The sequence below is a fragment of the Oryctolagus cuniculus genome, chromosome 9 (genome assembly GCF_964237555.1).
Source record: "Oryctolagus cuniculus chromosome 9, mOryCun1.1, whole genome shotgun sequence".
NCBI classification, from domain to species: domain Eukaryota; kingdom Metazoa; phylum Chordata; class Mammalia; order Lagomorpha; family Leporidae; genus Oryctolagus; species Oryctolagus cuniculus.
In genome coordinates this window covers 108933794-108961316 of record NC_091440.1, presented here as the reverse complement: position 1 = coordinate 108961316, position 27523 = coordinate 108933794, and the positions used below count along the sequence as shown (strand labels likewise).

The window sequence follows — 27523 nt, the reverse complement described above, 5'->3', positions numbered from 1 at the left end:
TAATTATTTGCATATTTAGTATTTGGTTACATTCATTTTTAAACTTGATATCAGTTTATTTGTTAGTACTTGATTAGCTAGATAACATTTCAGCCTATAAAATATGAAGCATGATACAGGACACAAGAGACATGGTTGAACAAGAACTATGCAGATGTTCAGTTAGAATCTTGAGGTGGGAAGTCCTTGAGTCTGAGCATAGGATGCAGAGGACCTAAGAGAGAACAGAGTGCTACTCGTGATTCTTGTCAACCTTGCAATAGGCAATCTTTGGAAAAAGAAATTTTGGTGAAAATATTTCTCAGAGCTGGAATTACCTTGAGTAGTTCATTAAAAAAATGTGGTTCTTACTGTACTATTCCAGAATATTAGAATTAAAGCATTTGAAATGAAGTTGAAAGCTTTATTTTCAAAATGTATTAGCTGTCCTTGACATGGCATAGTTTGAGAAGTGTAGGCTTTACAATCTGTGTTGGGAATGACTTTGAAACGTACCTGTCATAGAACACTAGATGACTGTAATGGCTGGAGTTGGGCCAGACCAAAGCCAGGATCCAGGAGCTTCCTTCAGGTTTCCCATATAGGTTCAGAGGCTCGAGCTCTCCGTCGCTTTCCCAGGCCATTAGCAGGGAGCTGGATCAGAAATGGAGCAGCCATGAATGGAACCAGTGCCCATGTGGGATGCCGATGCTGTTGGCAGTTGCTTAATCTGCTACATCACAATGCCAGTCCCAACGTTTTCTTTTTTCTTTCAGCACTTTATTGTAGTAAATCATTGCCTTCTGGCCTCTGAAGTTTCTGATGAGAAATATGCTGGTCCTTTATTGAGGATCCCTTATAGTTGATGAACTGTTTCTCTTGTGCTGTTTTGAAGATTCTCAGTGCTTGTCATTCACCAGTTTTAAATGTCATGTGTCTTGGTGTGGGTGTGTGAGTTCATCTTTCTTGGAATTCTTTGAGCTCCTCGTAGGTATATAGTCACAGATTTTGTGAAAGTTGGGAAAGTTTCACCTACTATTTACTCAGATATTATCTTTGCATTTCTCTCTTTCCTTCATTAATTTGCATTAGGTAACTACAAGTTAGGCTTCATAGAGTTTCCATCCACTCAGCAGCACCATACTGGAGACCATGCAACACTATCACATGATTTTGCCAGGTCATCCACATCCTGTATCCAAGCCATGGGTAGTATATATTGTTATAATTGTTCCATTTTACTGTTTATTATTATTAATTGCTTCTTGCTTCTGATTTATAAATTAACTGCACAGTAGTTAATTTATCTATCTATAGGAAAGAACATAGCATACACTGGGTTTGGTAGTATCCATAGTTTCAGACATCCAGTGTTGGCCTTGGAAAATATCTTTAGTGGATAAGGAGGGACTACTTTATCTTCTTCAAACCCACCAGGGCCAAGTTAGAAATCACTTACAGAAATAAAACCAGAGAATTCCTAAATTTGTAGAAATTAAACAATACTTTGAAAGAACCAATGCCTGAACTAAGAAATTAGAAACAGTTTGGGACATGCTCAATCGGACTTGCCCCAAATGGTGAAGTTAGAAACCTGCCAGGGGATTCCAATACAATCCCATCAAAATGGCATGTACCAATGCCATCTCCCTAGTCCAAGTGATCAATTTCAGTTCACAACTGAGCACACTGATATGTCTAAGAGTCAAAGGGATCACACAAATAAGACTAGTGTCCGCCAGTACTAACTGATAGAATAAAAAAGGGAGAGAACGATCCAACATGGGAAGAGGGATACACAGCAGACTCATAGAATGTCAGATGTCCTAAATAGCACTCTGGCCTCAGAATCAGCCCTTAAGGCATTCAGATCTGGCTGAAGAGCCCATGAGAGTGTTTTAGGCCTGGAAAGCCAAGACACTCTGGAAAAAAAAGAAGAAGAAGTCCTAAATGAAAGATCTCTGCGAGTGAGATCCCAGTGGAAAGAAAGGATTTACCTTTCTCTGAAGGGAGGAGAGAACTTCCACTTTGACTATGACCCTGTCGGGAATAAGATCAAAGTCGGTGAACTCAAAAGGCTTCCATAGCCTTGGCAACTCATGACTAGAGTCTAGGGAGATTACTGATGCCATAAACAAGAGTGTCAAATTGTTAAGTCAACAACAGGAGTCACTGTGTACTTACTTCTCATGTGGGATCTGTGCTTAATATGTTTTCCAATGTGAAATAATGCTATAACTAGTACTCAAACAGTATTTTACACTTTGTGTTTCTGTGTGGGTGCAAACTGATGAAATCTTTACTTAATATATACTCAATCGATCTTCTGTATATAAGGATAATTGAAAATGAATCTTGATGTGAATGGAATGGGAGAGGGAGCGGGAGATGGGAGGGGTGCGAGTGGGAGGGAAATTATTGGGGGGGGCAGCCATTGTAATCCATAAAGTGTACTTTGGAAATTTATATTTACTAAATAAAAGTTAAAAAAAGAAACAAAATTAGAAATAATTAGAGAAATATAAAGAAAAGCACAACATAAATAAATTATGGGATACAGTGAAAGCCATACTATTGGGGAAAAGTAGTTGTAAATATCTCAACTAAAAGTGGGAAGATCTCAGAGTAGCAACAAAGCCTCACAACTGAAGGAGCTAAAGATAGAAGAACAAACTAAGCTGAAAGCCAGCAGAGGATGAGAATGATGATTAGAGCCAAGAAAATAGACTAGAAAAACAAAGTTAGTAAAAGGAAAGATCAATCCATTGAAATATAAACACAATTGGGGCTAATGCTGTGGTGTATTATGTAAAGTCGCCGCCTGCAGTGCTGGCATCCCAGAGGGGCACCGGTTTGATTCCTGGCATCTCCTCTTCCGATCCCACTCTCTGATTTTTTTTAGCAGTACAAAATGGTCCAAGTCCTGGGGCCCCTTCACCCATGTGGGAGACCGGGAAGAAGCTCCTGGCTTCTGACTTTGGATCAGCTCGGCTCTGTCTATTGTGGCTATGTGGGGAATGAACCAGCAGATGGAAAACCTCTCTCTCTCTCTCTGCCTCTGCTTCTCTATAACTCTGCCTTTTAAGTGAAAATAAAATAAATAAAAAAAAAATATAAGCACAACAGACTTTTAGCTTGCTGAAGTAAGAAAAGAAGGGACCAGTGCCGTGGTGTAGTAGATTAAGCCTCTGTCTGTGGAGCCAGCATCCTATATGGGCTGCTCCCCTTCTGATCTAGCCCTCTGCTAGTGGCCTGGTCAAACCGTAGAGCACGGGCCAAGTGCTTGGGCCTCTGCACTCATGTGGAAATTGAGAAAACCACCTCACTTCTGGCTCCTGGCTTCAGATTGGCCCAATTCCAGTCACTGCAGCCATTTGGAGAGTGAACTAATGGATGGAAGACCTTACCTCTGTCTGTAACTCTACCTCTCGAATAAATAAATAAACCTTTAAAAAATGTATTAAAAAAGAAATAGGAAAAAAGACCCAAATTTCTGTAATTACCATTAAAAATTGTGGACTTGCTGCCAATTCTGCAGAAATAGAAGTTTTTGTAAGAGAGTACTATGGGCCGGCGCTGCGGCTCACTAGGCTAATCCTCTGCCCGTGGCGCTGGCACCCAGGGTTCTAGTCCAAGTCAGGGAGCCGGATTCTGTCCCAGTTGCTCCTCTTCCAGTCCAGCTCTCTGCTGTGGCCCGGGAAGGCAGTGGAGGATGGCCCAAGTGCTTGTGCCCTGCACCTGCATGGGCGACCAGGAGGAAGCACTTGGTTCCTGCCTTCAGATCGGAGCAGCGTGCCAGCCGTAGCAGCCATTCGGGGGGTGAACCAACAGAAGGAAGACTATTCTCTCTGTCTCTCTCTCACTGTCTAACTCAGCCTGTCAAAAAAAAAAAGTATTATGAACAGTTGTCCTTAATAAATTGGGTGATCTGGATGAAATGGATTGATTCAAAAGAACACATAAACCATCAAGTGTAAGTAAGTTGGGAGTCCCTCCCATATTTTTTGTTGTGTGCTTTTTTTGGTGTAAAACAGCAGTGATTTCTTGATATTGTGATGAAACATTACAACACCATGAAGGGCAGTGTTTTACTAAGATTGATCTTTGAAAAACATGTTACTTCCATTTACTTCTTGTTGAAGTTAGTATTGAAGTTTCGTTAGTATTCCTTCCTTAAAAGAAGTATTCTATAAATTTCATAAAGTTGTGAACTCACCTAAGTGATAATGTAGATCTCTCCCTGGTACTCCTGTCAAGCTGTGGTCTTTCTTGTTTCTTCCCTTGTTGAATATTCTGGTTAGTGGTGCATTAACCCATGATTATAGAGTGGACTGCAATTATGTTTTTGCAAAAGTCAAAGGAAAAAAAGAAAGGAAGGGAGGATGGGGATTGAGGGAGGAAAAGAAGGAGTGAGGGAAGATTGGTTATCTTAGAATTGTACCTATGAAATATGTGAACTCTGTACTCTTTATATTAATAAAGATTATTTTAAAAATGATATTTCTTCTGTTAATACTAAATTCCGGTTTCTCAGATGCTTTTTAAGATATTGCTTTGTTATCAATGAAAGTAATGCTGATATTGAGAAGTTCAAGTCAAACAGATTCTGCTTCTTGGCAGACGTGTTTTTTTCTTCCCTGGATGTTTTCCTTTGGTATTTTAAAAATTTCTCCAAAATTTGTCTTGGAGTGATTGTTCTTTAGCTGATTTGAGTTGAAATCTGCATATGCTTTCACATTGAAGTCTTGTTTTTATTTTTTAATTTTAGTGTTATTATCTTTTTTTGTTCCACATTTGAAATTCCCGTGTATCAATTCTTCAGCTCTTCCCTTCTCTCTGGGTTCCTATTTGTTTCCCACAGGAATGCCTGCTAATTAGATGGTGATGACCTTCTCCTGTCCATATGTCTCTTAATATTTTTAAGATATTTCTGACTGTTCTTTCCTCTCACCTTCTTGGTGAATGGGTGTTCCAGCTCACTAATTTCTTCTTCAACCACATGCATCGTTATTTTTTTTTTCCATTTTTGTCTTTTTGATTTCTCAGCTTAGTAATGTTGTATATCCCTCGTATTTTTATTACAACTGTTGTCCTGTGAGACAACCACTGTTAAAGATTTCTGCATCTTATAATTCACAATCTTATATGTGTCCCACCACATTACATCAGGATTAGTCTATGTGACCAACAGAGTAAGGTAGAAATGGTGATATGTCAAATCCAGGTTAAGTGATAATAAAACAAAGTCGTTCTTTTAGAATCTCCTTCTTTAGTGCCACAAAGGAAATTCAAACAGCACAGAAGTGATAGCAAAGACTTCTTCCCCCTCCAGTCTTTTACTGCCTGCTTGAACAGGAGACAGTTTGTAGACAACTCTGTTAACACATTCCTGATCTCCTTGAACTAGATGAAGATTTTACTTTAAGAAAGCCAGTTGTCATGAACAAGGTTTCTATCAGGTGCTACAGGATACCAACAAATTTAGTAGATGGTTACTTTAAGAGGAACAGTTATGAGACTTTAAAAACTGATTAGAATGGTAGAGGTAAAAGGTAAAAGATCAAAAACATAGAAAAAATAGTGCTTTTTAACCTTCTGGAGTGAACATCGTCAGAGATTATTGTATTTAGAGATTTTTGACAAAGCCATAAGAAAATTTTTAATCGGGGATCCTTGAATTCCTTCCAAATTGTTGTCTATTCTTCTTCCCTAAATAATTGGAAGTGGTGGGGGGCAGCATTGTCTTGCAGTGGCTTAGCTGGTGCAGGTTTGTATCCCAGCTGCTCCACTCTGTGTCCAAGTCCCTGTAATGTGTTTGTGAAAGCAGTAGAGGATGGCACAAATATATGAACTCTTGCCACCCACGTGTGAGACCCCGACTGTGTTCCAAGCTCTTAGCTTTAGCCTTGTTCAACTATAGCTGTTGTGTCCATTTGGGGGAGTTAGCCTAATTGGATGGACTATTTGTCTCTTTCTCTCTTTGATGCTATAATTCTGTCTTTCAAGAAAATAAATATTTTAATGAAATTATAGGAAGGCAATTTATATTTTAATGTTTTCTTTCAACTGCACCCATTAATGTAGTATTATTTTTTAAAAGATTTGTTACTTATTTGAAAAGTAAAATTAGAGAGAGAGAGAGAGAGGGAGGGAAAAAGAGTGAGAGAAAAGAGAGATTTTCTATCCACTGGTTTCCTTCTCCATTGTCCCAGTGGGCCAGGCAAAGACAGGAACCAGGAATTCTATCCTGGTGTCCTACATGAGTGGCAGGGACTCAAGTACTTGTGCCATCTTCTGCCTTCTTCTCAGCTGGCTCAGAGATGTAGCAGGCTAGCGTGCAAGTGCACCCTATATGGGGTGCCTGCATTGCAAGTTGTGGCTTAACCTGCTTTGCCACATGCCTACTTGGAAGATAACTTTTCCTGTAAGTCTTCTTTTATCTGAAGGTAACTGAAACTCTGAGAGCTTTCAGTAGCTTATGATGTGTCCAGAGTCAGTAAGAATGAGAGTTAAAAAGAAACATGAAGGATGCCGAAATCCATGTCCCCTAAAATGCAATATGTTGTCTCCTTTATAAAATCCACCCAGTTTTTTTTTTTAAAAATTGTGGGTCCATAAGAAAGGTTAGGATAGAGGGAGCAATCAAAAAGAAGAAATGGGGCAGGGTGGGTTCTAGGCTAATGAGGCCTAGAAACACATTCGTTGCCTGGATCCCATGAGCTATTATTTTGGGAATGTTAAAGATAGCCTCATCCTGTGCATCTTCCTCACTCCTATTATACTGTTCCCCTCAAATTACTGGAACCTGAAAATGATGAAACAATTTTCATTTGTGCAGTGGATTCCAGGGAAGAGGAGTAACAGTGGAACTCTTTCACTTGGGAGTTGGTTTGATTCCATTCAGGAGGAGGAAATTTTGCTGGAGACATTGATGAGAAGGGGTACTAAATGCTCTTCTCTTGTGTTCACATCCCATAAATGACAGTTTCATATACAGCGAAAATCAGAGATGAGGACAATCAGAAAGTGCATGCTGATTATTTTATTGGCATATGGAAAATAGGGTTATGACATTGTTGTTCTAGTGTCTTGGATACTTGAGGGACATTATGTTCTTAATCACTTTCTGAAAGAAAGAAAAAAAAGAAGAAAGTTTATTGAAAGGACTTGAGTGGGCAAGAAGATCAAGCTCCATTACTGGTTTCTCTGAAATAAGAACATCTTTTCTGGTCATGTCTGTTAGTAGTTCTGTGTACTTTCTGTACTTGGAGGTCCCTTTCTTTCCCCAAATTGGGAAGTTTTCTGTAATTATTTCACTAAATAGTCCTTCTAATCCATTCTGTCTTTCCATTCTTTCAGGAATTCCTAAGACCTGTATGTTGGGTCATTTGATAGTATCCCATAAATCTCCAACACTGTTTTTAATTTTTCTACTTTCTTATTTTTGTTGGTCTGACTGAAAAATTTCCAAAGATTTGTCTTGTAGCTCAGATATTCTTTCTTGAGCCTCACCAAGTCTGTGGTTAACGCTTTCCACTGCATTTCTTTACTTGATCTATTGAATTCGTTATTGCTCATTTTTTCATTTTTAGTTCCCTTTAAAGTCTCAATATCATGGGAAAAATTTTCATTCATGTCATGCATGGATATCTTTAATTTATGGATTTGCTTCTCCTTGCTTCTGAGTAATCCTATAATTATGTTGGAGAACTTAACTAAAATGATGGCATCTTGCCACTGTATCTCAAAATAACTGAGTAGAAATCTTTAAAAGTAGGGTTGAGGACTATATAATTTCAACATCTTTCAAGTTCATTCATGGCGCACCATAGTTAGAGAAGCTTAGGCAGTAGGTCTTGATAGAGAATAAACTGGACTCTTACCTGTGATTGACTGTGGATTATTGTGGTGGTTGTCCTTGGGGAGGGCCTTGTGGTCTATTTCCTTGAAAACGTGATTGTGGACCCTCCTGCGGGCCTCCCTGCTGGGGTCCTCCCTGTGGGCCTCCCTGCTGGGGTCCTCCCTGTGGGCCTCCCTGTTGTGGTCCTCCCTGCTGGGGTCCTCCCTGTGGTCCTCGCTGCTGGGGTCCTCCCTGTGGGCCTCCCTGTGGGCCTCCCTGTTGTGGTCCTCCCTGCTGGGGTCCTCCCTGTGGGCCTCCCTGCTGGGGTCCTCCCTGTGGTCCTCCCTGCTGGGGTCCTCCCCGTGGGCCTCCCTGCTGGGGTCCTCCCTGTTGTGGTCCTCCCTGCTGGGGTCCACCCTGTGGTCCTCCCTGCTGGGGTCCTCCCTGTGGTCCTCTCTGTTGGGGTCCACCCTGTGGGCCTCCCTGTTGAGGTCCTCCCTGCTGGGGTCCTCCCTGCGGGCCTCCCTGTGGGCCTCCCTGTTGTGGTCCTCCCTGCTGGGGTCTACCCTGTGGTCCTCCCTGCTGGGGTCCTCTCCGTGGGCCTCCCTGCTGGGGTCCTCCCTGTGGGCCTCCCTGCTGGGGTCCTCCCTGTTGTGGTCCTCCCTGCTGGGGTCCACCTTGTGGGCCTCCTTGCTGGGGTCCTCCCTGTGGTCCTCTCTGTTGGGGTCCTCCCTGTGGGCCTCCCTGTTGTGGTCCTCCCTGCTGGGGTCCACCCTGTGGTCCTCCCTGCTGGGGTCCTCCCTGTGGTCCTCTCTGTTGGGGTCCACCCTGTGGGCCTCCCTGTTGAGGTCCTCCCTGCTGGGGTCCTCCCTGTGGGCCTCCCTGTGGTCCTCCCTGTTGTGGTCCTCCCTGCTGGGGTCTACCCTGTGGTCCTCCCTGCTGGGGTCCTCCCCGTGGGCCTCCCTGCTGGGGTCCTCCCTGTTGTGGTCCTCCCTGCTGGGGTCCACCTTGTGGGCCTCCTTGCTGGGGTCCTCCCTGTGGTCCTCTCTGTTGGGGTCCACCCTGTGGGCCTCCCTGTTGAGGTCCTCCCTGCTGGGGTCCTCCCTGTGGGCCTCCCTGTGGGCCTCCCTGTTGTGGTCCTCCCTGCTGGGGTCTACCCTGTGGTCTTCCCTGCTGAGGTCCTCCCTGTGGGCCTCCCTGCTGGGGTCCTCCCTGTTGTGGTCCTCCCTGCTGGGGTCCACCTTGTGGGCCTCCTTGTGGGGGTCCTCCTTGTGGGCCTCCCCTCTGGGGTCCTCCCTGTTGTGGTCCTCCCTGCTGGGGTCCTCGCTGTGGGCCTCCCTGCTGGGGTCCTCCCTGTGTGGCTCCCTGTTGGCGTCCTCCCTGTGGGCCTCCCTGTTGAGGTCCTCCCTGCTGGGGTCCACCTTGTGGGCCTCCTTGCTGGGGTCTTCCTTGTGGGCCTCCCCTCTGGGATCCTCCCTGTTGTGGTCCTCCCTGCTGGGGTCCACCCTGTGGTCCTCCCTGCTGGGGTCCTCGCTGTGGGCCTCCCTGTTGTGGTCCTCCCTGTGGGCCTCCCTGTTGTGGTCCTCCCTGCTGGGGACCTCCCTGTTGGGGTCCTCCCTGTGGGCCTCCCTGTTGGGATCCTCCCTGTTGTGTTCCTCCCTGTTGTCGTCCTCCCTGTGTGCCTCCCTGTGGTCCTCCCTGCTGGGGTCCTCTCTGTGGGCCTCCCTGTTGGGATCCTCCCTGTTGTGTTCCTCCCTGCTGAGATCCTCCCTGTTGGGATCTTCCCTGTTGTTGTCCTCCCTGTGGACCTCCCTGTTGGTTTCCTTGGCTAGTGTTGTTCTGTTGGCCTCCGTGTTGAGGTGGTCGCTGCTGGTTTCCAGGGCGAGGTGGGCGAGTAGAATTCTGCTGGCCCCCCTGTGGTGGGCCACCTTGGTTTCCAGGGAAAGGTGGGCGGGTCTGGTTATGTTGGCCTCCTGGGCCCGGTGGTTTGTTCTGATGACGAGTTTCTTGGCTATCATCATCACTTTGACTTGTTGCAGAGGTCTGGCCTAGGTTTCCATACTCTTCATGAGGCATCACAAGAATAGATGAGTTTAGTGACTGAGAGTCTCTATTGTTAGCTCCTAACCTGATCACATGTTACTTACTCTGTCAACCTGTCTCCTGCTGCGACATTCCCCCATCCACATTTCTTTCTTAAGTACTACTCCTATTAAAAATGTACTGATATTGTAGAGAGCTTCATTCTTTGTTCTTGTGAAAAGTGTTTTTGTTCTAATTTGACCTAAGAGGAGCTCTTGGATACCTTAGAATTGTACTAAGTATCTCCAAGTACAGGACGGTACAAATGTCTCTTAGGTTTTTATTTTTTATTGTGAGCTACTCTAAAAAGTTGCAAAGTTTGTCCATGTTTGAGCTCTTGAGCCCTGTGTTGAAAGTAATGTTAGTTTTTTTTTTTGTTTGTTTGTTTTTTTTTTTTTGTCCCAGACACATGTAGAGGAATACTGACAGAGTGCCGAGGCAGACAGCATGATGGACCACTCAGTTTACTGAATAATGTGTTAAGCTTTCATCAGCTATGGGATACCTCTGTCTGCCCAGTCACAGGGTAACAGGACTGATACATTTGTTTCTTTGTGTTTTTTTTTTTGGAATCCACTTAACTATAGAGGGAAACATTGAAGAAAAGGCAGCTATTTGAGGGACTTTGAGAAAAATGGAAGAATGAGAATTTGGACGGCTCCCATTAGTCTGCACATGTCAACAGTCATTTCTGGTCTGGGTGAACAGGCAAACAGCTGTTGCCACTGAATTCTGAAATCACTTGTATTCTATTATATGACCCAATTGTTTACAGTCCCCCGAGTCAATTTGAGGAAGTTTGGCTATATTTTTACCCCTTTGAACATTCATTATGCCGTATAAAATGTGATGATCAAAAGTTATCACAGATCTATTACTGGTGAAAAAAAGGGAAGAGAAAGTTCAATGGGGGATTCTTGAGTTTTTACCTGATGTGAGGATGGAATAGTCTTCATAGTCGACTTCTAGGAGGAGAAGCATAGGACAAAAGAAAGGTCAAGTCAGGATCCACCAAGGCTGGCAAGTGTTCTATGTGGAGCAGGGGCTCCTGGACATTCCTTAAGATTCCTCTGCAGCCCCTTTCTATAATGCTTTTGGAGAGGGAGAAGGTAGTGACAGGGCTGTTTCTTGGATGAGGATCAACCAGGACCTCAACATACAAAAGCCCACTTCTTCTTCCCTATGATCTGTCACCCATACTGCTAGTTTAGGGGAAATGCTGTGGGCTGTTCTTCTATCCTCTTTCTTCATTAAGGACTTTCCTTCTTTAACATTCTTTGTTGGTAGAGGAAATCAGGGGTTGCATTTCACAAGTGTCAAAGAGACGCTTCTCAGAGCAGCATGAAATAATCAGTTGGTGCAAAAAAATTCAGAATCCTGAGCCCTGATAATTTCGTTTATTGTGTGGAGAGATCCACATGTATCATCCTGTTCTCTGTTTTTGAAGTAGCTCTGTATGTTCTTAGTTCATCTGACAGCGTTCACTCTACAGCAAGTTGTTGATTGCTATAGTATCTCTGAGCCTGTTAGTCTCTGTATCAGTCTTATCAGTCTTGCTATATTCTTGTGAATCCTTCACAGCACTGTCAGGGAGACTTTGAACAAATGCAAAGCTTACTTTGTTGATCTGTGGTTGAAAGTCTGTAGTATGTTCCAGTTGTACTCTAACTTTCAAGGTTTTGGCATTCAATGAGAATGCAACATGTCCTAAGTTGTCATAAGAACTGCACAGTGCATTCTTCTTTTCATCCCCTACCCCTTTCTCTTAAGCCCTCTTTTTCTCTATAGGGTCTCCTATGCCCCAAGTAGTCACAGAGCCCTACTCTCCCCCGTTTTTTATGCATACCTCCATTTTCACTCTGAGTTGAGCTCAGGGCCAGCAGGACCACAGACAGCAGGATCAGCAGCATCGTGGAGGAGGCTCTGGAGCTGCTCCCAAGTCTGTGCTGGGAGACTCTGGGCAGCTCCCTTTATAAATAGGAGCAGAACAAGGGCACCTTTGAGGTCCACATTGGGTGCACCTCCCCTGTTGTAGCATTAGTCTGGCTGTGTTGACATCATGTCAACCGCATCCCTTACTTCTCTTTGGGACCAGCGCCCAGCAGGATAGTATTGGGTGGAGGGTGTTAGTGTGTTTTTCTGAAAGTTTCAGTGTGTGAGTTAAGGAAAGTTTTTGAAATAATGGTGTCCAAAACTTGGCACACATATCAAAATTGAATTTTGTTCATAATTTGATGTTCAGTCTGTTTTGTGAGGTTATAACTCTCATTTACAGTGTTCATGTGTGTGTATATATGTGAGTATTTGTGTGTTAGCTGTGATTGTCATCTAAAAGTGAAAATGCTAAATCTGTGACCATTATTACACCTGCAACTGCATCATCCATGGTTTATGTACTTTTGTATGACTATAGCCTACTTTTTTGATGATATGCAATAATTTTTGTTTGATATGGAAGTTGGTGAGAACAACTCTTTTGGGTCTACTTGGTGATGGTTGTCAACCCTCAGCCTACTCAGACCCACCAAAATGTCCCAAATTCTCTGCCTCTGGCTCTAATCAGGGAAATTCTGGTGTTGTGATATACAGGTAACCTAAAGCATTGTCTTATAATAAATGTCTTCTCTGCCTGAGCTATCTACAGTAGTCCAAAATGAATACACATTTCCTAGAATCAACCTTGCTATTTTTGTCTGTAAGACTTTTTCCAATCTCTTCCCTATATAGCATATTTCATGAGATTCAGTTTTGACCTTATTTTTTGTAGGAAATATTTTAAAACACTTCCACTAATAATTTAGTGATCACAATTATATACTTTATTAATGTTTTCTGACATATCCTCCAAAACCTCAATTATATATTTCTTTGTATTTTGCAGTCAATTTCTTCTTCTTTGTTTAAAAAAATATTTATTTATTTATTTTTAAGTCAGAGGTACAGAGAGGGAGTGATCAGGAGATAGAAGTTGTGCATCCTCTGGTTCACTCTCCAGATGGCAGCAACACCCATGGCTGAGCCAGGCTCAGTCTAAGAGCCAGAAGTCTCCTACGTGGGTAGCAGGGAGCCACATACTTGGACCATCCTCTGCTGCTTTTCCCAGGCACATTAGTAGGGAATCAGGTTGGAAGTGGAGCAGCCAGGACATGAACAAGCACCCATGTGGGATGCCAGCATTGCAGAACTTATCTGCTATGCCAGAATGCCAGCCCCCTCCATTCAATTTCTGAGCTTGTTTCTCACATTTTTTTTCCATGTAGACCAATTTCTCTACCATTTGCTGAAACTCTTCCTCCCAATTTTCCCTGTGAAACTTACTTTTTGATGTTTTAAGAATACATGTTTCCTATGTTTATTTTTCTATATTCTTGACTTTTCCCCCTTGCGTTTTAGATATTTCTCTCATTTGATATTGTAAATAGAAGTCTATTGTGTCATCATTCTCTTTCATTTTCATTTTTAAAAATTGACAGCAAGCTTTTGTATTTCTTAAAAGCCTTTTTGGGTACTGCCTGGCCTTTGAGCTACTGATTGTTCTGTGGTATGTCATGGTTGCTTTCTCATGCTTTTTGTGGAAGAGCTATGTGTGTCATTGTCAGCTGCTGCCATTTATCATTTTGGACCCAGTGTAGGTCTTTTCTTATTGTTCTGGGTTTGTGCAGATCCATGACAGGTAGGTAGGAGGTATGGCAGGGAGGGCCATATGTCTGGAAATCCTTTGATGAATGTGGTTGATTGGACCACCTTTAACCAGTATGAATGTCCTGTTGACCCAGTGAGGATGTATGGGTTCGGTGCTATGTACATATATGTCTTTATGGCTCATTCAGAAGGGGAGCAGATAATATAATAGGAAGGCTTTCTAATAAAATGGAGTTTGAGGCAGACGACTTTGTCCTTGTAAGGGAACAACGTACAGGTATGTTCCCTGACATAATTATGGTTGTATTTGAAGGAGCAATCTATTAGCAGTTGGAAATTGTTCTCTAACTCTGTAGGAAATGGAACAGTTTAATCTGGACTTCTTGGCTTTACAAAAGGCAGAGGGAAATTTCATTAGCCTGTTAGCTTCCTCTCTGTATTGTGATGACTGTCACTGTTGTCTGCAAACACATTAAGCAGGGAAACTGGGGATGAGTTTATTTGATGAGGTGGTTGATGGTCAACCTTCAAGAGGAAAGGAAGGTCAGAGCATGGAGCAGAGTGGAGAGCCAGGCAGACCTGCTCACACTTGATGGGTTGGCTGCACACGTAGCAGCCATGGTAGATGGCAACCTTGACCTTAGCTTATTGGTCCCTGGAACAGAACAGGTGCTTCTTCCAAATATCACTCAGCTCAGCTCCTTTTCCTAACCTGCTCCAATGCTAGAAGTAAAACACAGAGATTAATGTGTCATTAAAGAATGAATACTAGCTAAGAACTTCACCAGACACAACCAAAACAGAGAGTACGGAAGAACCAAAAGGTTAGAATATCATGTAGGATGGGTGGGGTTAAGGCAATGAGCAGTACTGTAGCCGGTGGCCTAAGCATCTTTCGGTGACTTAAGTCCTCAAAATATGTACTTCCTTATGATTGTGTGTTTTTAACATGACATGTCCTGGATAAATTCCTTGAATTCCCTATCCTAAATTCTGTTTTCCCTTGTGTTCTTTTTTTTCTGATTAAGTTTAAAAAAATTTTAAGGTATACAAGCTACATGAATTTCATATATATAAATTTAGTAACCTAGTGATTCTTCCCACCCAACCCTCCTTCCTGCCCTCATCTATCCTTCATCCTCCTCCCTCTCCTATTCCCATTCTTATTTTTTTTTTTTACCAAGATCTATTTTCAGTTAACTTTATACTCGTAAGATTAACCCTACACTAAGTAAAGAGTTCAACAAATAGTATGAAGAAAACAAAACTGCTCCTTAACAGTAGAGACAAGGGCTATAAACAATCATCACATCTCAGAGTGTCAATTTCACTCCTACAGATTACTTTTTAGGTACTCTATTAGTTCTCGGAGATCAGTGAGAACATATGGTATTTGTCTTTTTTGTACTACCTTATTTCACTAAGTATAATGGAAGTATAACTTGCTCCATTTTGTTGCAAACGACAGGGTTTCATTTATTTTTTTACCATTGTGTAGTATTTCATATATGTGGTATATATACCATAATTTCTTTATCCAGTCATCAGTTGATGGACATCTGGATTGATTCCATATCTTAGCTGTTGTGAATTGAGTTGCAGTAAACATGGGGGTACAGATCACTCTTTCATACGCTGATTTCTTTTCCTTTGGATACATTCCCTGGGGTGGAATGGCTGGATTCCTTTGTATTCTTGATCTGATTGTCATAATAAATCATGTTAGACTGGGCAACTTGAACAATAGGAATTTATTTCAGAACCTCTGGAGGCTAGCAGAAGTTTTAAGATGAAGTCATCAGGAGGTGCAGTTTCTGATGAAGTCTTTCTCCTCGCTTTCCAGATGGTTGCCTTCTTACTCTGTCCTCCTGTGAGGATTCTGCTGCACATGTTTATCCCCAGTGTCTGTGTGTTCAAATGACCTTTACCTATAATGAACCATGTAGTTTGCTTCATGTTCTCCTTAAGAGCCTCATTTTAAATCAATCTCCTCGATACAGGCCCTGTTTCCTAAGGAAGTCATATTTTGAGTTGCTGCATGTCTAGGGTTGAACGTAGGAGTTTGAGGAAGTTGTGCTTTAACCCATCAAAACTTTTCATCTTTTCTCAGTTAGTGACAATTCTTCCACCCACTTGTTCAGAGATTGAAGTCACTTTTCACTGCTCCCTCCCCGAAACCACTGCTCCTTGGCAAATCCAATTGACTTCAACTTGAAGTGTATCCCGGATATGACCACTAGCATAATCTCTACTGCAAGGATGAGATTCAGAGTATGACTGTCTTTCCTAGAGCACTTGAACAGCTTCCCAGCTGGTTCATAGACCTGAGCACTCTTCAAGAAAGGAGGACACAAGTGGCTCTTGAGGGAGCTGTGGCATGCAGTTTGGGTCTGCCACAAATGCAGTGGGGACACCCTATGGGATGTTAAGTGAGAAAATGTGTGATTTAATTTCTACTTTTTAAAGATCATTCTGGCTGTTGTGAAGAGAACTGCTAAGGGATGTGATAGAGGCAGGAAAGTTATCCAGTGTAGCAGGGAAACTGCTTTGAGGGAGAGAACAGGGAAAAGTAACTCTCTGTTTCTGGGGTGTGAGAAGCAGCTTTGAATATCTCCAAACTGTGTTAGTGTGTGCGGGCCTGCTGCACCAATCGAACAGAACCTGAAGGAGGGAGTGGGAATGAAAAGAGGGACAAGGGTGCAGAGAATGGAGCTGAGACAAAGGGCTGATCAAGGCTCATTTATTCCTGTGCCTCAGCGATATTTATACATAACCAGCTCAGCTCAAAGAAGCACAAAAAATAACAACATATGCAAGCAGCTTATTGGGCCTCCTGTAACACAGATAATTTTAACAGAATGTTCTTGATCCACATGCTCCTTCAACATGGGAGTGCGTGACTTTCTTATCCCAGGAATTCCACAAGCTGAGATTGGCCTTGACTTGTCCATAGGCTGCCTACATTAGTGGTTATCCTGCCATTGTGATGGATAGCATCTGGCTTTCTTCTATAGAGACTGATCTCCTAATCAAACATTCCCGTGGCCCTGTGGTAGGTACTTTCTCCTAAACAGCTTTTTCATTCCTTATACCTGACAGGGTTGAGAATTTCCCACATCTTTAATTTCTGCTTCTCTTTTCATGATAAATTCTGCGATTTGTCTCTCCTTCCATTTTACTATAAGAAGTCAAGATAAGCCATGCTGCTTTTCCACTGCTTTGCTGAGATGTTTCAACCACTAGACAGCCTAGTCAATCACTCTTAACTTCTACTCTCCGTGAAAACTTAGCACAGGAGCACAATTCAACCAAATTTAGCTAAGAAGCAGCTTTGTAACAAAGAAGGCCTTTACTCAAGCTTCCAATAACATGTCCCTCATTCTTTCCCCCTGAGACTGCATCAGAATGGCCTTTCCTGTTCCTCTGCTTACGGACACACTTCTCCAGGCCCTGAAGTGATCTTCAAGTCCGCTGAAGCTACAACTGCAGATTTGTTCTTTTTCTGAGTCCTCATGAGAATCCCTGCTTGTGCTCTTGAATGACAGTTTGACTTTTTAGCCTTTACTTCCAAACTCTTCCAACCTCCATCCTTGTCCAAGTTCCAAGCTGCTTCTACATTCTAGCTTTTTATTTCAAGAACATCACGTTTCATGGTATCAATTTTTTTTATCAGTTAAGGCTGAAAAAATCACACACTTTAGCTCTAGTAATTTTTGAAAAATTTAGTTATTTGAAATGCAGAGTAACAGTGACAGAGATAGAGATAGAGAGAGAGAGAGAGAGAAAGAGAAATATATCTGCTGATTCACTCTCTCAAACATCTTCCGCAGTTAGGCTTGAGTCAGACTGAAGCCAGGAACCTGGAATTCCATCAATGTCTGTGGATGTCAGTGGCCCAGGTATTTGGGCCATCATGTGTTGCCTTTATAGGCTCATTAGTAGGGAGCTAGATTGGAAGCAGAGAAGCTGTGGTGGGACTCGAACTGGCATTGCAGTATGGAATTCTGACAGTTGCAAATGGCAGCTTAACCTGCTATACGAACATGCTGGCCACTCCAGTAATTTTTTTAGTGTTAGAAATTTTTTTCTCACTTTTCTAGGGCCTAAAGAATCAGAGATCAAGCTACTGGCTGACTCAGAGTCTGGTGAGAGAATGTTTCTCAACTTTTCTGGCATCATCATTTAGGGAATTGTAGGGCTGAGTAGGGGAAATGCTGAACTCACTCACATTGAGGAAGAGATGGAAGGGCCAGGCATCTTACCAAAGCCTTTTTTTTTTTTTTCTATTTTTTATTTTTGACAGGCAGAGTGGACAGTGAGAGAGAGAGACAGAGAGAGAAAGGTCTTCCTTTGCCGTTGGTTCACCCTCCAATGGCCGCCGCTGCAGCCGGCGCACCGCGCTGATCCGATGGCAGGAGCCAGGAGCCAGGTGCTTTTCCTGGTCTCCCATGGGGTGCAGGGCCCAAGCACCTGGGCCATCCTCCACTGCACTCCCTGGCCATAGCAGAGAGCTGGCCTGGAAGAGGGGCAACGGGGACAGAATCCGGCGCCCCAACCGGGACTAGAACCCGGTGTGCCGGCGCCGCAAGGTGGAGGATTAGCCTATTGAGCCACGGCGCCGGCCACCAAAGCCTTTTATAAACTCAAGAACTCCATTCACAATGGTGGAGCCATTGGCTCCCTGAAGGTGGGGACTGTGGTTTTGTATTCACACCTGAATTTTTAATTTGCAGTAAGATTCCTGGCATAGACAAGGCACTTACTAAATTTCTTATTTAACAAATGGGATGGATATTGTGTTACAGTGGTTAGGGTGCCACTTAGGATCCCTACGTGCCATATTGGAGTGCTGGGGTTCAAGTTCCAGCTCTACTTCTGGTCCAGCTTCCTGCTAGTGCTTGGCCTAGGAGGGGGTGGGTGATGGCTCAAGGTTTTGCAGCCTTGCTGCCTACTTGGCAAATCCAGATGAAGTTACTGACTCTTGACCCAACCATGGCTGCCTTTCTAATAAATAAATAAATCAAACTTTTACTAATTTAACAAATGAAAGAAATAATGAGTGTAGCGAGAATATAATTACAATGTAAACAAATAATGTACAGTATCGTGTAACAAGAGGAATAGAATATCGCACTTGGGGCAGATTGGAAACACTGTCATCACTGCTGAGAAGCAAGGTAAGAGAAGACTGGGCAATGTCCAGTGATTGAAGTCTTTGGTGACCCCAGGGTCTAGTGAGCTGTTTAAATGGAATGACAGTGTCAGTATTCTTGACTTATAAGCTTTGACAAGACTTGGTTTTATTCCTTAGCATATTGGATAGACTGCTTGTGGCCTAGTGGTATGCCAATCATGAATCACTGGATGCCCACATAATTTCTTTAAAATTTTAATCTCTCTTAGTTTATTCTTGAACACACACACACACACACACACACACACACACCAGCGGAAAGAACAGGATCTGTAGGAGAATCTTCTGAACACTAGGAACACCCAGCAAATGGGCGTGGGCAGTTCCCATGCAAAGCTCTCTCTGCTCACTACTTCATGCTCTTCTTTGGGGATCATCCCTGATAAGTCTGTGTCAGACATGATTCCCCTAACTTGTGCTGGGGTCCCCAATTTGTTTGAGCACTTTCAGTTCTTCCTAGGTCCAGAAGTCAGGCTGTTTTTTGAATCAAGTGTTATAACAGAAAATGAACTAAGTCCAGTAAAGGGACTTGTCAGAAAAGTTCCAGGAAGAAAGGTTAACAATGAGTTCATAAAAATCCAAGGAGTCTGGAATTCTTTGATTGCAGAAACTCTTATTTCTCTACGCCCCCCTTCATCCTTCCTTCCTTCCTTCCCTCCCTCCCTTTCTTTGTTCCTTCTTTCCTTGCATTTTAAGATTTATTTATTTATTTTAAAGATTTATTTTTTATTAATGTGAAAGGGAGAGGAGGGTGGGGAGAGGAGGACCGGGCCAGGCTGAAGCTGTGGACTATCTTCTGCTGCTTTCCCAGGCACATTAGCACATTGGGAGCTGGATGGAAAGTGGAGCTGGAAGGGAAGTGGTGCAATTAGGTCTCTAAGCAGCACCCACATCGGCTGTGTTGTCGCACAACACCGTCCCCCAACACTGGCCCCTATTTATTTATTTTTAAAGGCAGAGTTACAAAGGGGGGGGGAGGGGGACAGAGGTAGGGAGGGAGGGAGGGAGAGAGAGAGAGAGAGAGAGAGAGAGAGAAACAGACTTCCATCTCTTCTATCTGCTGGTTTACTTCCCAAATGGCTGCAATGGCCAGGGCTAGGCCAGGCTGAAATGAGGAACCAGGAGCTTTCTCTGGGTTTCCTAAATTGGTTGCAGGAGCTGAAGTACCTGGGCCATCTTCTTGCTGCTTTCTCCAGGCACATTAGCAGGGAGCTGGGTCGGAAGTGGAGCACCTGATACATGAGCTGTTGCCATATGGGATGCTGGCATTGCAGATGGTGACTTAACCTGCAATGTTGCAACGCCAGTCAGTCCTGGAAACTTTCCTTTTCTAAACAAAGGGATAAATTTAGCAAAAGGAAGTTAGAATTTTGTGGCCATGGTGAGGAAGATGCCACCTAACCAAAACTGGCACCTGTAGATTGTATTAGTAAATAAAAGGGGAAGTATGAACATTTCAGAAAAATGGAATGTATTTTTAATTGATATACACATATTTCTTAAGGTTATTTTTATGTACAAGTTTTGAACAGTGTACATTTTACATGGGTTACTTGTGCAAAGTTAGATTTAGAAAAGCAATAAATGCATAAAAGATAACAATGGAACATCAGACAAAAGATTTACAAGCCTTGTCGCACACTGCTACTTAAAGGTACTATATCTAAAAGTGTAAATATTGAAACAAAGATTGCTGACATTGGCTTTAAGTTTGTCATCACGTTGAAAAGGAGGAAGAAACTAAATCATGCAACAGTAACTCAGAATTTGAGTGGAAAATACTTTGCCACAGATATGCTTCCTTCTTTGAATTATGTCAAACTAAACAACAAAAAGATGGAGGATTGTAAGTTTATCTAGGGCAACTGCACTCCTTTAGAAAGACTAAAGGATCTCCAACTTTTCCCTAGCTCCAAAATTGATGGGTTTCCATTCCTCTGCTCCCACACCTCTTTAAAAGCAAAACCCTAGAAAACCGGTGTTCTGAAACTTAGCATGGATGTAGCTAACCACTGTCTTGCAAGGAGAGGATGTGTCAGGTACTACAATGGCTGTAGTACTTTGGCTGCATCCTTCAGCATTCTCCCTACCAGGAAACATCATCTTATAATTCATAAGATTGTATCGGAATTTTTGGCCTCCATTCCCCTTTCAAAACTAATGTTTTTTTTTTTTTTTTTTTTCAAAACAAATGTTTGGATGGCTTATTTCCTTGCTCTCTAGGCCACAGTCTAAACACTTTTAAACCCAATACAAGTGAAGGACCAGCCAGGATGAAACAGCTCAGCCATCACTTTGTTTAGAGTAGTATCTTCATCATAAAGCTATGCATAAGAAACCACTTGTTAACAATTCATCTAAAAACCTTACTGCAAAGTACAGTAACAAATAATTGCCAAAGACTGGAAATGAGATACAACAGAAAAGGAATTAAGCATTAGTAATTGTTGCAAGTAACCCAAGTACAGTACATTTGATGTCACAGAGGGTGTTGCCTGGTGTTCAAGGAGAGGGGAGGAGGGCTAGGAACAGTTCAGCAAGGGAAGATGGAAACAGCACAGCAGCTTTTTGCTTTAATAAAGTAAATTAATGACAACGAGGAATAAGAAGGTGACAAATACATCAATATATTTTTTTTGTTGTGGTTACTTTCTTTTGCTCCCTCTGGGGTCAACAATCCCACCAGCTCTGTTCTACTATGGCAGAAACACGTTTTTCATATTCCCGCTTGTTCTCCTGGTACAGCTGAGCAGCCTGGCTGTTTGCTGGACTATTGGGATTTGGTTCATCCAATAGAGACTGTATGGATGTTAAAATGGAAGATACATCGTAGGTCGGACTCCAGCGGTTCTGAAGTATGTCTAGACATATACTACCATGTGCATAGACATTTGGATGAAACATCTTAGAGACAAATCTAACTGTGGGTGGCTTGTTTGGGTATTCTTCAGTGAATTCTATTGTAAGTTTGAATGTTCCATCCTCAAATGGGGTCCCCTCAGGCCCCAAAATGACCTCATTCCAAACCATTATGTTGTTCTCAGACGGAGCCCCGCAGACTGCAGCTGGAGGATCCTCCTGCAACCTTCAGAGAGACAGACAGGAGCCCCCAGCATCAGCCACTGGCGCTGGCTGCCGGCTGTGGGCCCCCTTCCCTGATATACACAGATTTCTAACCTACTAAATGAAAACTCTAAGATTTACTTCTTTCTATAGATATTCAAATGTATGCTATTTAGGTGAGATATCATTCAACTATGGGTGGTATTGATAAAATTAATTTATAAGAGTCATATTCGGTGGGATTGAAGATTACTTATGTGAATTAAATAGTCTCTCCAGGATGTTTAAAATTGATCCAAAGCCTTTTCAGGTTCATATGACTTGGGTAAATTTTGGGTAAATTTAAGTCACTCAATGTTTTTGGTTTAATGAAAGAAGATTTAACTACCGAGTTTTTGATTTTAAGTATGATATTAGCAGACTATTTTTATTCTTCCTGGCATTTCACAGCCCTAATGAATTCTAAGTTTTAGAATGATGAGTTCCACATAAGAACAAATGTGTGGGCCGGCGCCGCGGTTCACTAGGCTAATCCTCCGCCTAGCGGCGCCGGCATACCGGGTTCTAGTCCCGGTCGGGGCGCCGGATTCTGTCCCGGTTGCCCCTCTTCCAGGCCAGCTCTCTGCTGTGGCCCGGGAGTGCAGTGGAGGATGGCCCAGGTGCTTGGGCCCTGCACCCCATGGGAGACCAGGAAAAGCACCTGGCTCCTGGCTCCTGCCATCGGATCAGCGCGGTGCGCCGGCCGCATCGCGCTGGCCGCGGCGGCCATTGGAGGGTGAACCAACGGCAAAGGAAGACCTTTCTCTCTGTCTCTCTCTCTCACTGTCCACTCTGCCTGTCAAAAAAAAAAAAAAAAAAAAAAAAAAAAAAAGATAAAAAAAAAAAAAGATAAAAAAAAAAAAAGAACAAATGTGTGAATGGAAAAAAAGAGATAGAAATTCCACATGAAAGATGTCTTTCCAGAATTATAAAATATTACGTTCTTGTTCTCACAGAGGTGATAGTAAGGGAGATCTCTTCAAACAGAATTTGATTCTCAAACAAAACAAGGGTTGTATTTTGAATAACTTTACTTCAGAATAGTTTTAAATGTATAAAGCAAAATATGCGAGATGGTAATACAGAGTTTCTATGTACACCTCACCTCATATCCCCTATTATGACCATCTCATAGTATTATATTTTACACAATTAATGAATCACACCTAATTTCCCCAATTTTTTAAATTCAAACTCTTTTTGTCTCCCCTGTCTTTAGCATTTTCAAAAGTCTCACTATGATGATGACTGCCTAACATGTACTTGCTGGAGAAATATTTAACAAGGAAATAACTTCAGAGGGCTGTTCACTGTAATATCATGAAGTGTTCATGAGTAATTCAAGCAAAATGAAGTATAAATAGTTGAATAATGTTGAAGAAGGAAGAAAGTTTAAAATGAACTTTCCAGTCATCATTATCTTGTATATATCATCTGCTAAAATGTTTGCAGCCTCTCTTAGATCTGTACCTTTTGAGTTTTGCTAATTTGTTAAATAACCCATATTTAACCAATATCTAGGTAATATAATATATAATAATAGCAATATATAAATTCATACAAAAATGGCTACTAAACTCACATTTGTCCACTTTTGACTTCTTTTTTTAACTTTTATATATAAATATAAATTTCCAAAGTACAACTTTTGGATTATAGTGGCTTTTTCCCCCCATAACCTCCCTCCCACCTGCAGCCATCCCATCTCCCATCCCATCCACTTCAAGATTCATTTTCAATTATCCTTATATACAGAACATCAACTTAGTGTATACTAAGTAAAGATTTCAACACTTTGCACCCACACAGAAACACAAAGTATAAAGTTCTGTTTGAGTACTAGTTATATCGATAATTCACATAGTACAACACATTAAGGACCGAGATCCTACATGGTGAGTAAGTGCACATTGACTCATGTTGTTGATTTAACAATTGACACTCTTGTTTATGGCATCAGTAATCATCCGAGGCTCTTGTCATGAGCTGCCAAGGCTATGGAAGCCTCTTGAGTTCGCCAACTCCGATCTTACTTAGACAGGGCCATAGTCAAAGTGCAAGTTCTCTCCTCCCTTCAGAAAAAGGTACCTCCTTCTTTGAAGGCCCGTTCTTTCCGCTGGGATCTCACTCACAGAGATCTTTCATTAGGCCATTTTTTTTTTTTTTCCAGAGTATCTTGGCTTTCTATGCCTGAAATACTCTCATGGGCTTTTTAGCCAGATCCGAATGCCTTAAGAGCTGATTCTGAGGCCAGAGTGCTGTTTAGGACATCTGCACTTTTGGCTTCTTAATTACAGAAGAATGCAAGACTTTTCTATAGCAACAACATGTCCTGTGTCAAATTAAAGAGATTGTACAAAACATCCCATGCTTCTAACAGTTAAATTTCCTAAGAATTAATTATTCTAATTAATATCTAGTTCTGAAAAGTAGAAGTAGCCATGGAACCAGTTCTGTAAATGAAAAACTTAAGGTATGTTTTTGCTAAGTAAAGTCATGATGTGTATGTTTCATTAAGAAAAAATTAATTTTCATTCTAACAGAAGGATTGGTTGTTTCACAATGAGAAAGAGGAAAAATATATAACAAAATCTAAATAGATTCAAGAAAATTATAGAAGAATTTTCTTTTTTTAAAGCTTAAATGCATTTTTTTAAAAAATTGTGACTGCCATTACCACACATAGAAAACTGATGACGTTGGCCATCACTAGAAAGTAACCATGAAAACAAAGCAATGCTAGTAGATTCTAGCTAGATTTTGTTGCTTGCCACAGTGTCAAGTCTAATGTATCCTTCCCTTTTATTGAAAAGAAAGATGGGAAAGTGCTAGGGAGATACAAATAGGACTTTTTTCACTTATTTTAAAAGACTGAGAGTTAATTGAAAAGGTTAACTATTCCTAAGTAGCACACTATTTTTTTTATCTTTTATTTAATGAATATAAATTTCCAAAGTATGACTCATGTATTACAATGGCTTCCCCCCCGATACCGTCCCTCCCACCCACAATCCTCCCCTTTCCCACTCCCTCTCCCCTTCCATTCACATCAAGATTCATTTTCGATTATCTTAATATACAGAAGATCAGCTTAGTATACCTTAAGTAAGTATTTCAACAGTTTGCTCCCACACAGAAACATAAAGTGAAAAATAATAGATGATTTTTTTTAAATGATGATGAAATCAGATCAGACCTATTGTCATGTTTAATCCCAGTGAGAGTCAAGTTGGGAATTGATAATTTCTTTCTTTTTTTTTTTTTTTTTTTTTTACAGAAGATCAGTTTAGTGTACTTTAAGTAAAGATTTCAATCGTTTGCACCCCCATAGAAACACAAAGTGAAATATACTCTTTGAGTACTCGTTATAGCATTAAGCCTCAGTGTACAGCACGTTAAGGACAGAGATCCTACATGAGGAGTAAGTGCACAGTGACTCCTGTTGTTGACTTTACAAATTGACACTCCTGTTTATGGCATCAGTAATCTCCCTATGCACCAGTTATGAGTTTCCAAGGCTATGGAAGCCCCTTGAGTTCTCCACTCTTATCTTGTTTAGACACGGTCATAGTCAAAGTGGAGGTTCTCTCCTCCCTTCAGAGAAAGGCACCTCCCTCTTTGAAGACCTGTTCTTTCCACTGGGATCTCACTCACAGAGATCTTTTTGCCAGAGTGTCTTGGCTTTCCATGCCTGAAATACTCTCATGGGCTTTTCAGCCAGATCCGAGTGCCTTTAGGGCCTAAATTTTATTTATTTTTATTTAATAAATGTAAATTTGCACAGTGCAACTTTTGCATTGTTGTGGCTTTTCCCCTCATAACCTCCCTCCCACCCACAGCCATCCCATCTCCCACTCCCTCTCCCATCCCACTCTTCATCAAGATTCCTTTTCTTTCTTTCTTTCTTTCTTTCTTTTTTTTTTGACAGGCAGAGTGGACAGTGAGAGAGAGAGAGAGACAGAGAGAAAGGTCTTCCTTTGCTGTTGGTTCACCCTCCAATGGCCGCCGTGGCTGGCATGCTGCGGCCGGCGCACAGCGCCTATCCGAAAGCAGGAGCCAGGTGCTTCTCCTGGTCTCCCCTGTGGTGCAGGGCGCAAGCACTTGGGCCATCCTCCACTGCACTCCCGGGCCACAGCAGAGAGCTGGCCGGGAAGAGGGGCAACCGGGACAGAATCCGGCACCCCGACCGGGATTAGAACCTGGTGTGCTGGTGCCACTAGGCGGAGGATTAGCCTATTGAGCCGCGGTGCCGGTCCTTTTGTTTTTTTTGTTTTTGTTTTTGTTTTTGTTTTTGTTTTTTGTTTTGAAGATTCCTTTTCAATCATCTTTATATACAGAAGATCAACTTAGTATATACTAAGCAAAGATTTCAACGGACTGCATCCACAAAACTGCACAAGATATAGAGTACTGTTCAAAGACTAGTAGTTTTACTGGTAATTCTCATAATAAAATACATTAAGAACAGAGATCCTACATGGGGAGTAGGTGCACAGTGACTTCCGTTGTTGATTTTACAGTTGACACTCTTATTTATGATGTCAGTAATCACACGAGGCTCTTGCCATGGGCTGTCAAGGCTATGGAAGCCTCTTGAGTTCACCAACTCTGAAATTGTTTAGTGAAGGCCGTATCACAGTGGAGGTTCCTTCCTCCCTTCAGAGAAAGGGGCCTCCTTCTTTGATGGCTCGTTCTTTCTGCTGGGATCTTGTTCACCCAGATCTTTCATTCAGGTCATTTTTGCCACAGTGTCTTGGCTTTCCATGCCTGCGAGACCTTCATGGCCTTTTAGCCAGATCCGAATGCCCCAAGGGGTTGATTCTGAGGGTGGAGTGCTGTTTAGGGCATTTGCCATTCTATGAGTCTTCTCTGTATCCTGCTTCCTCTGCAGGATCATTCTGTCCCTTTTAATTCTATCGTTCATTATTTGCAGACATTGGTCTTATTTGTGAAATCGCTTTGACACTTAACCTATCTTTTTGATCAATTATGTACTAAACTTACCACTTTAACAAGTGAGATGGAATTGGTACATGCCTCCTTGATAAGATTGAATTGGAATCCCCTGGCACATTTCTAGGTCTACCTTGGAGGTAAGTCCAAGAGAGCATGTGCCGACCTGTATGTCTCCTTCCTCTCTTATTCCCACTCTTATATTTAATAGAGAGCACTTTTCTGTTAATTTTAAATGCCTAAGAATAATTGTGTATTAATTACAGAGTCCAACTGATGGTATTAAGTAGAACAAATAAACAACAGCAACAAAAAATAGTAAAAGGAATAAAATAGTAAGTTGTTCCTCAATAGTCAAGACGAGGGCTGATCAAGTCATTGTTTCACTTCAGTGGGTTTCCTTTTATGTGCTCAGTTAGTTGTGATGGATTAAGGAGAACATATGATATTTGTCCCTTTTAGTCTGGCTTATTTCACTCAGCATTATATTTTCCAGATTCCTCCATTTTGTGCAAATGCCCGGATTACATTGTTTTTTTAACTGCTGTATAGTATTGTATAGAGTACATGTCCCATAATTTCTTTATCCAGTCTTCAATAGATGGGCATTTAGGTTGATTCCATGTCATAGCTATTGTGAATTAAAGTGCAATAAACATTAAGATGCAAATAGCTTTTTTTTTTTTTTTTTTTTTGCAATTTAATTCCCTTTGGGTAAATTCCAAGGAGTG

At 42.0% G+C, this 27523-nt stretch overlaps 1 protein-coding gene and 1 pseudogene across 1 annotated transcript; both read right to left on the bottom strand.

Moving 5' to 3' along the window:
- Window positions 1-232: 232 nt before the first annotated feature.
- LOC138843657 (protein starmaker-like) lies at window positions 233-9837 on the bottom strand. Its single transcript, XM_070048356.1, has 2 exons — window positions 8497-9837; window positions 233-268 (listed from the first exon to the last, which is right to left on the bottom strand). The coding sequence occupies exons 1-2, from the start codon at window positions 9835-9837 to the stop codon at window positions 233-235; spliced, it is 1377 nt and encodes a 458-aa protein (XP_069904457.1).
- An 11086-nt stretch (window positions 9838-20923) lies between these two features.
- Window positions 20924-21836, bottom strand: LOC138843714 (ubiquitin-conjugating enzyme E2 A pseudogene; annotated as a pseudogene).
- Between the last annotated feature and the right edge of the window lie 5687 nt (window positions 21837-27523).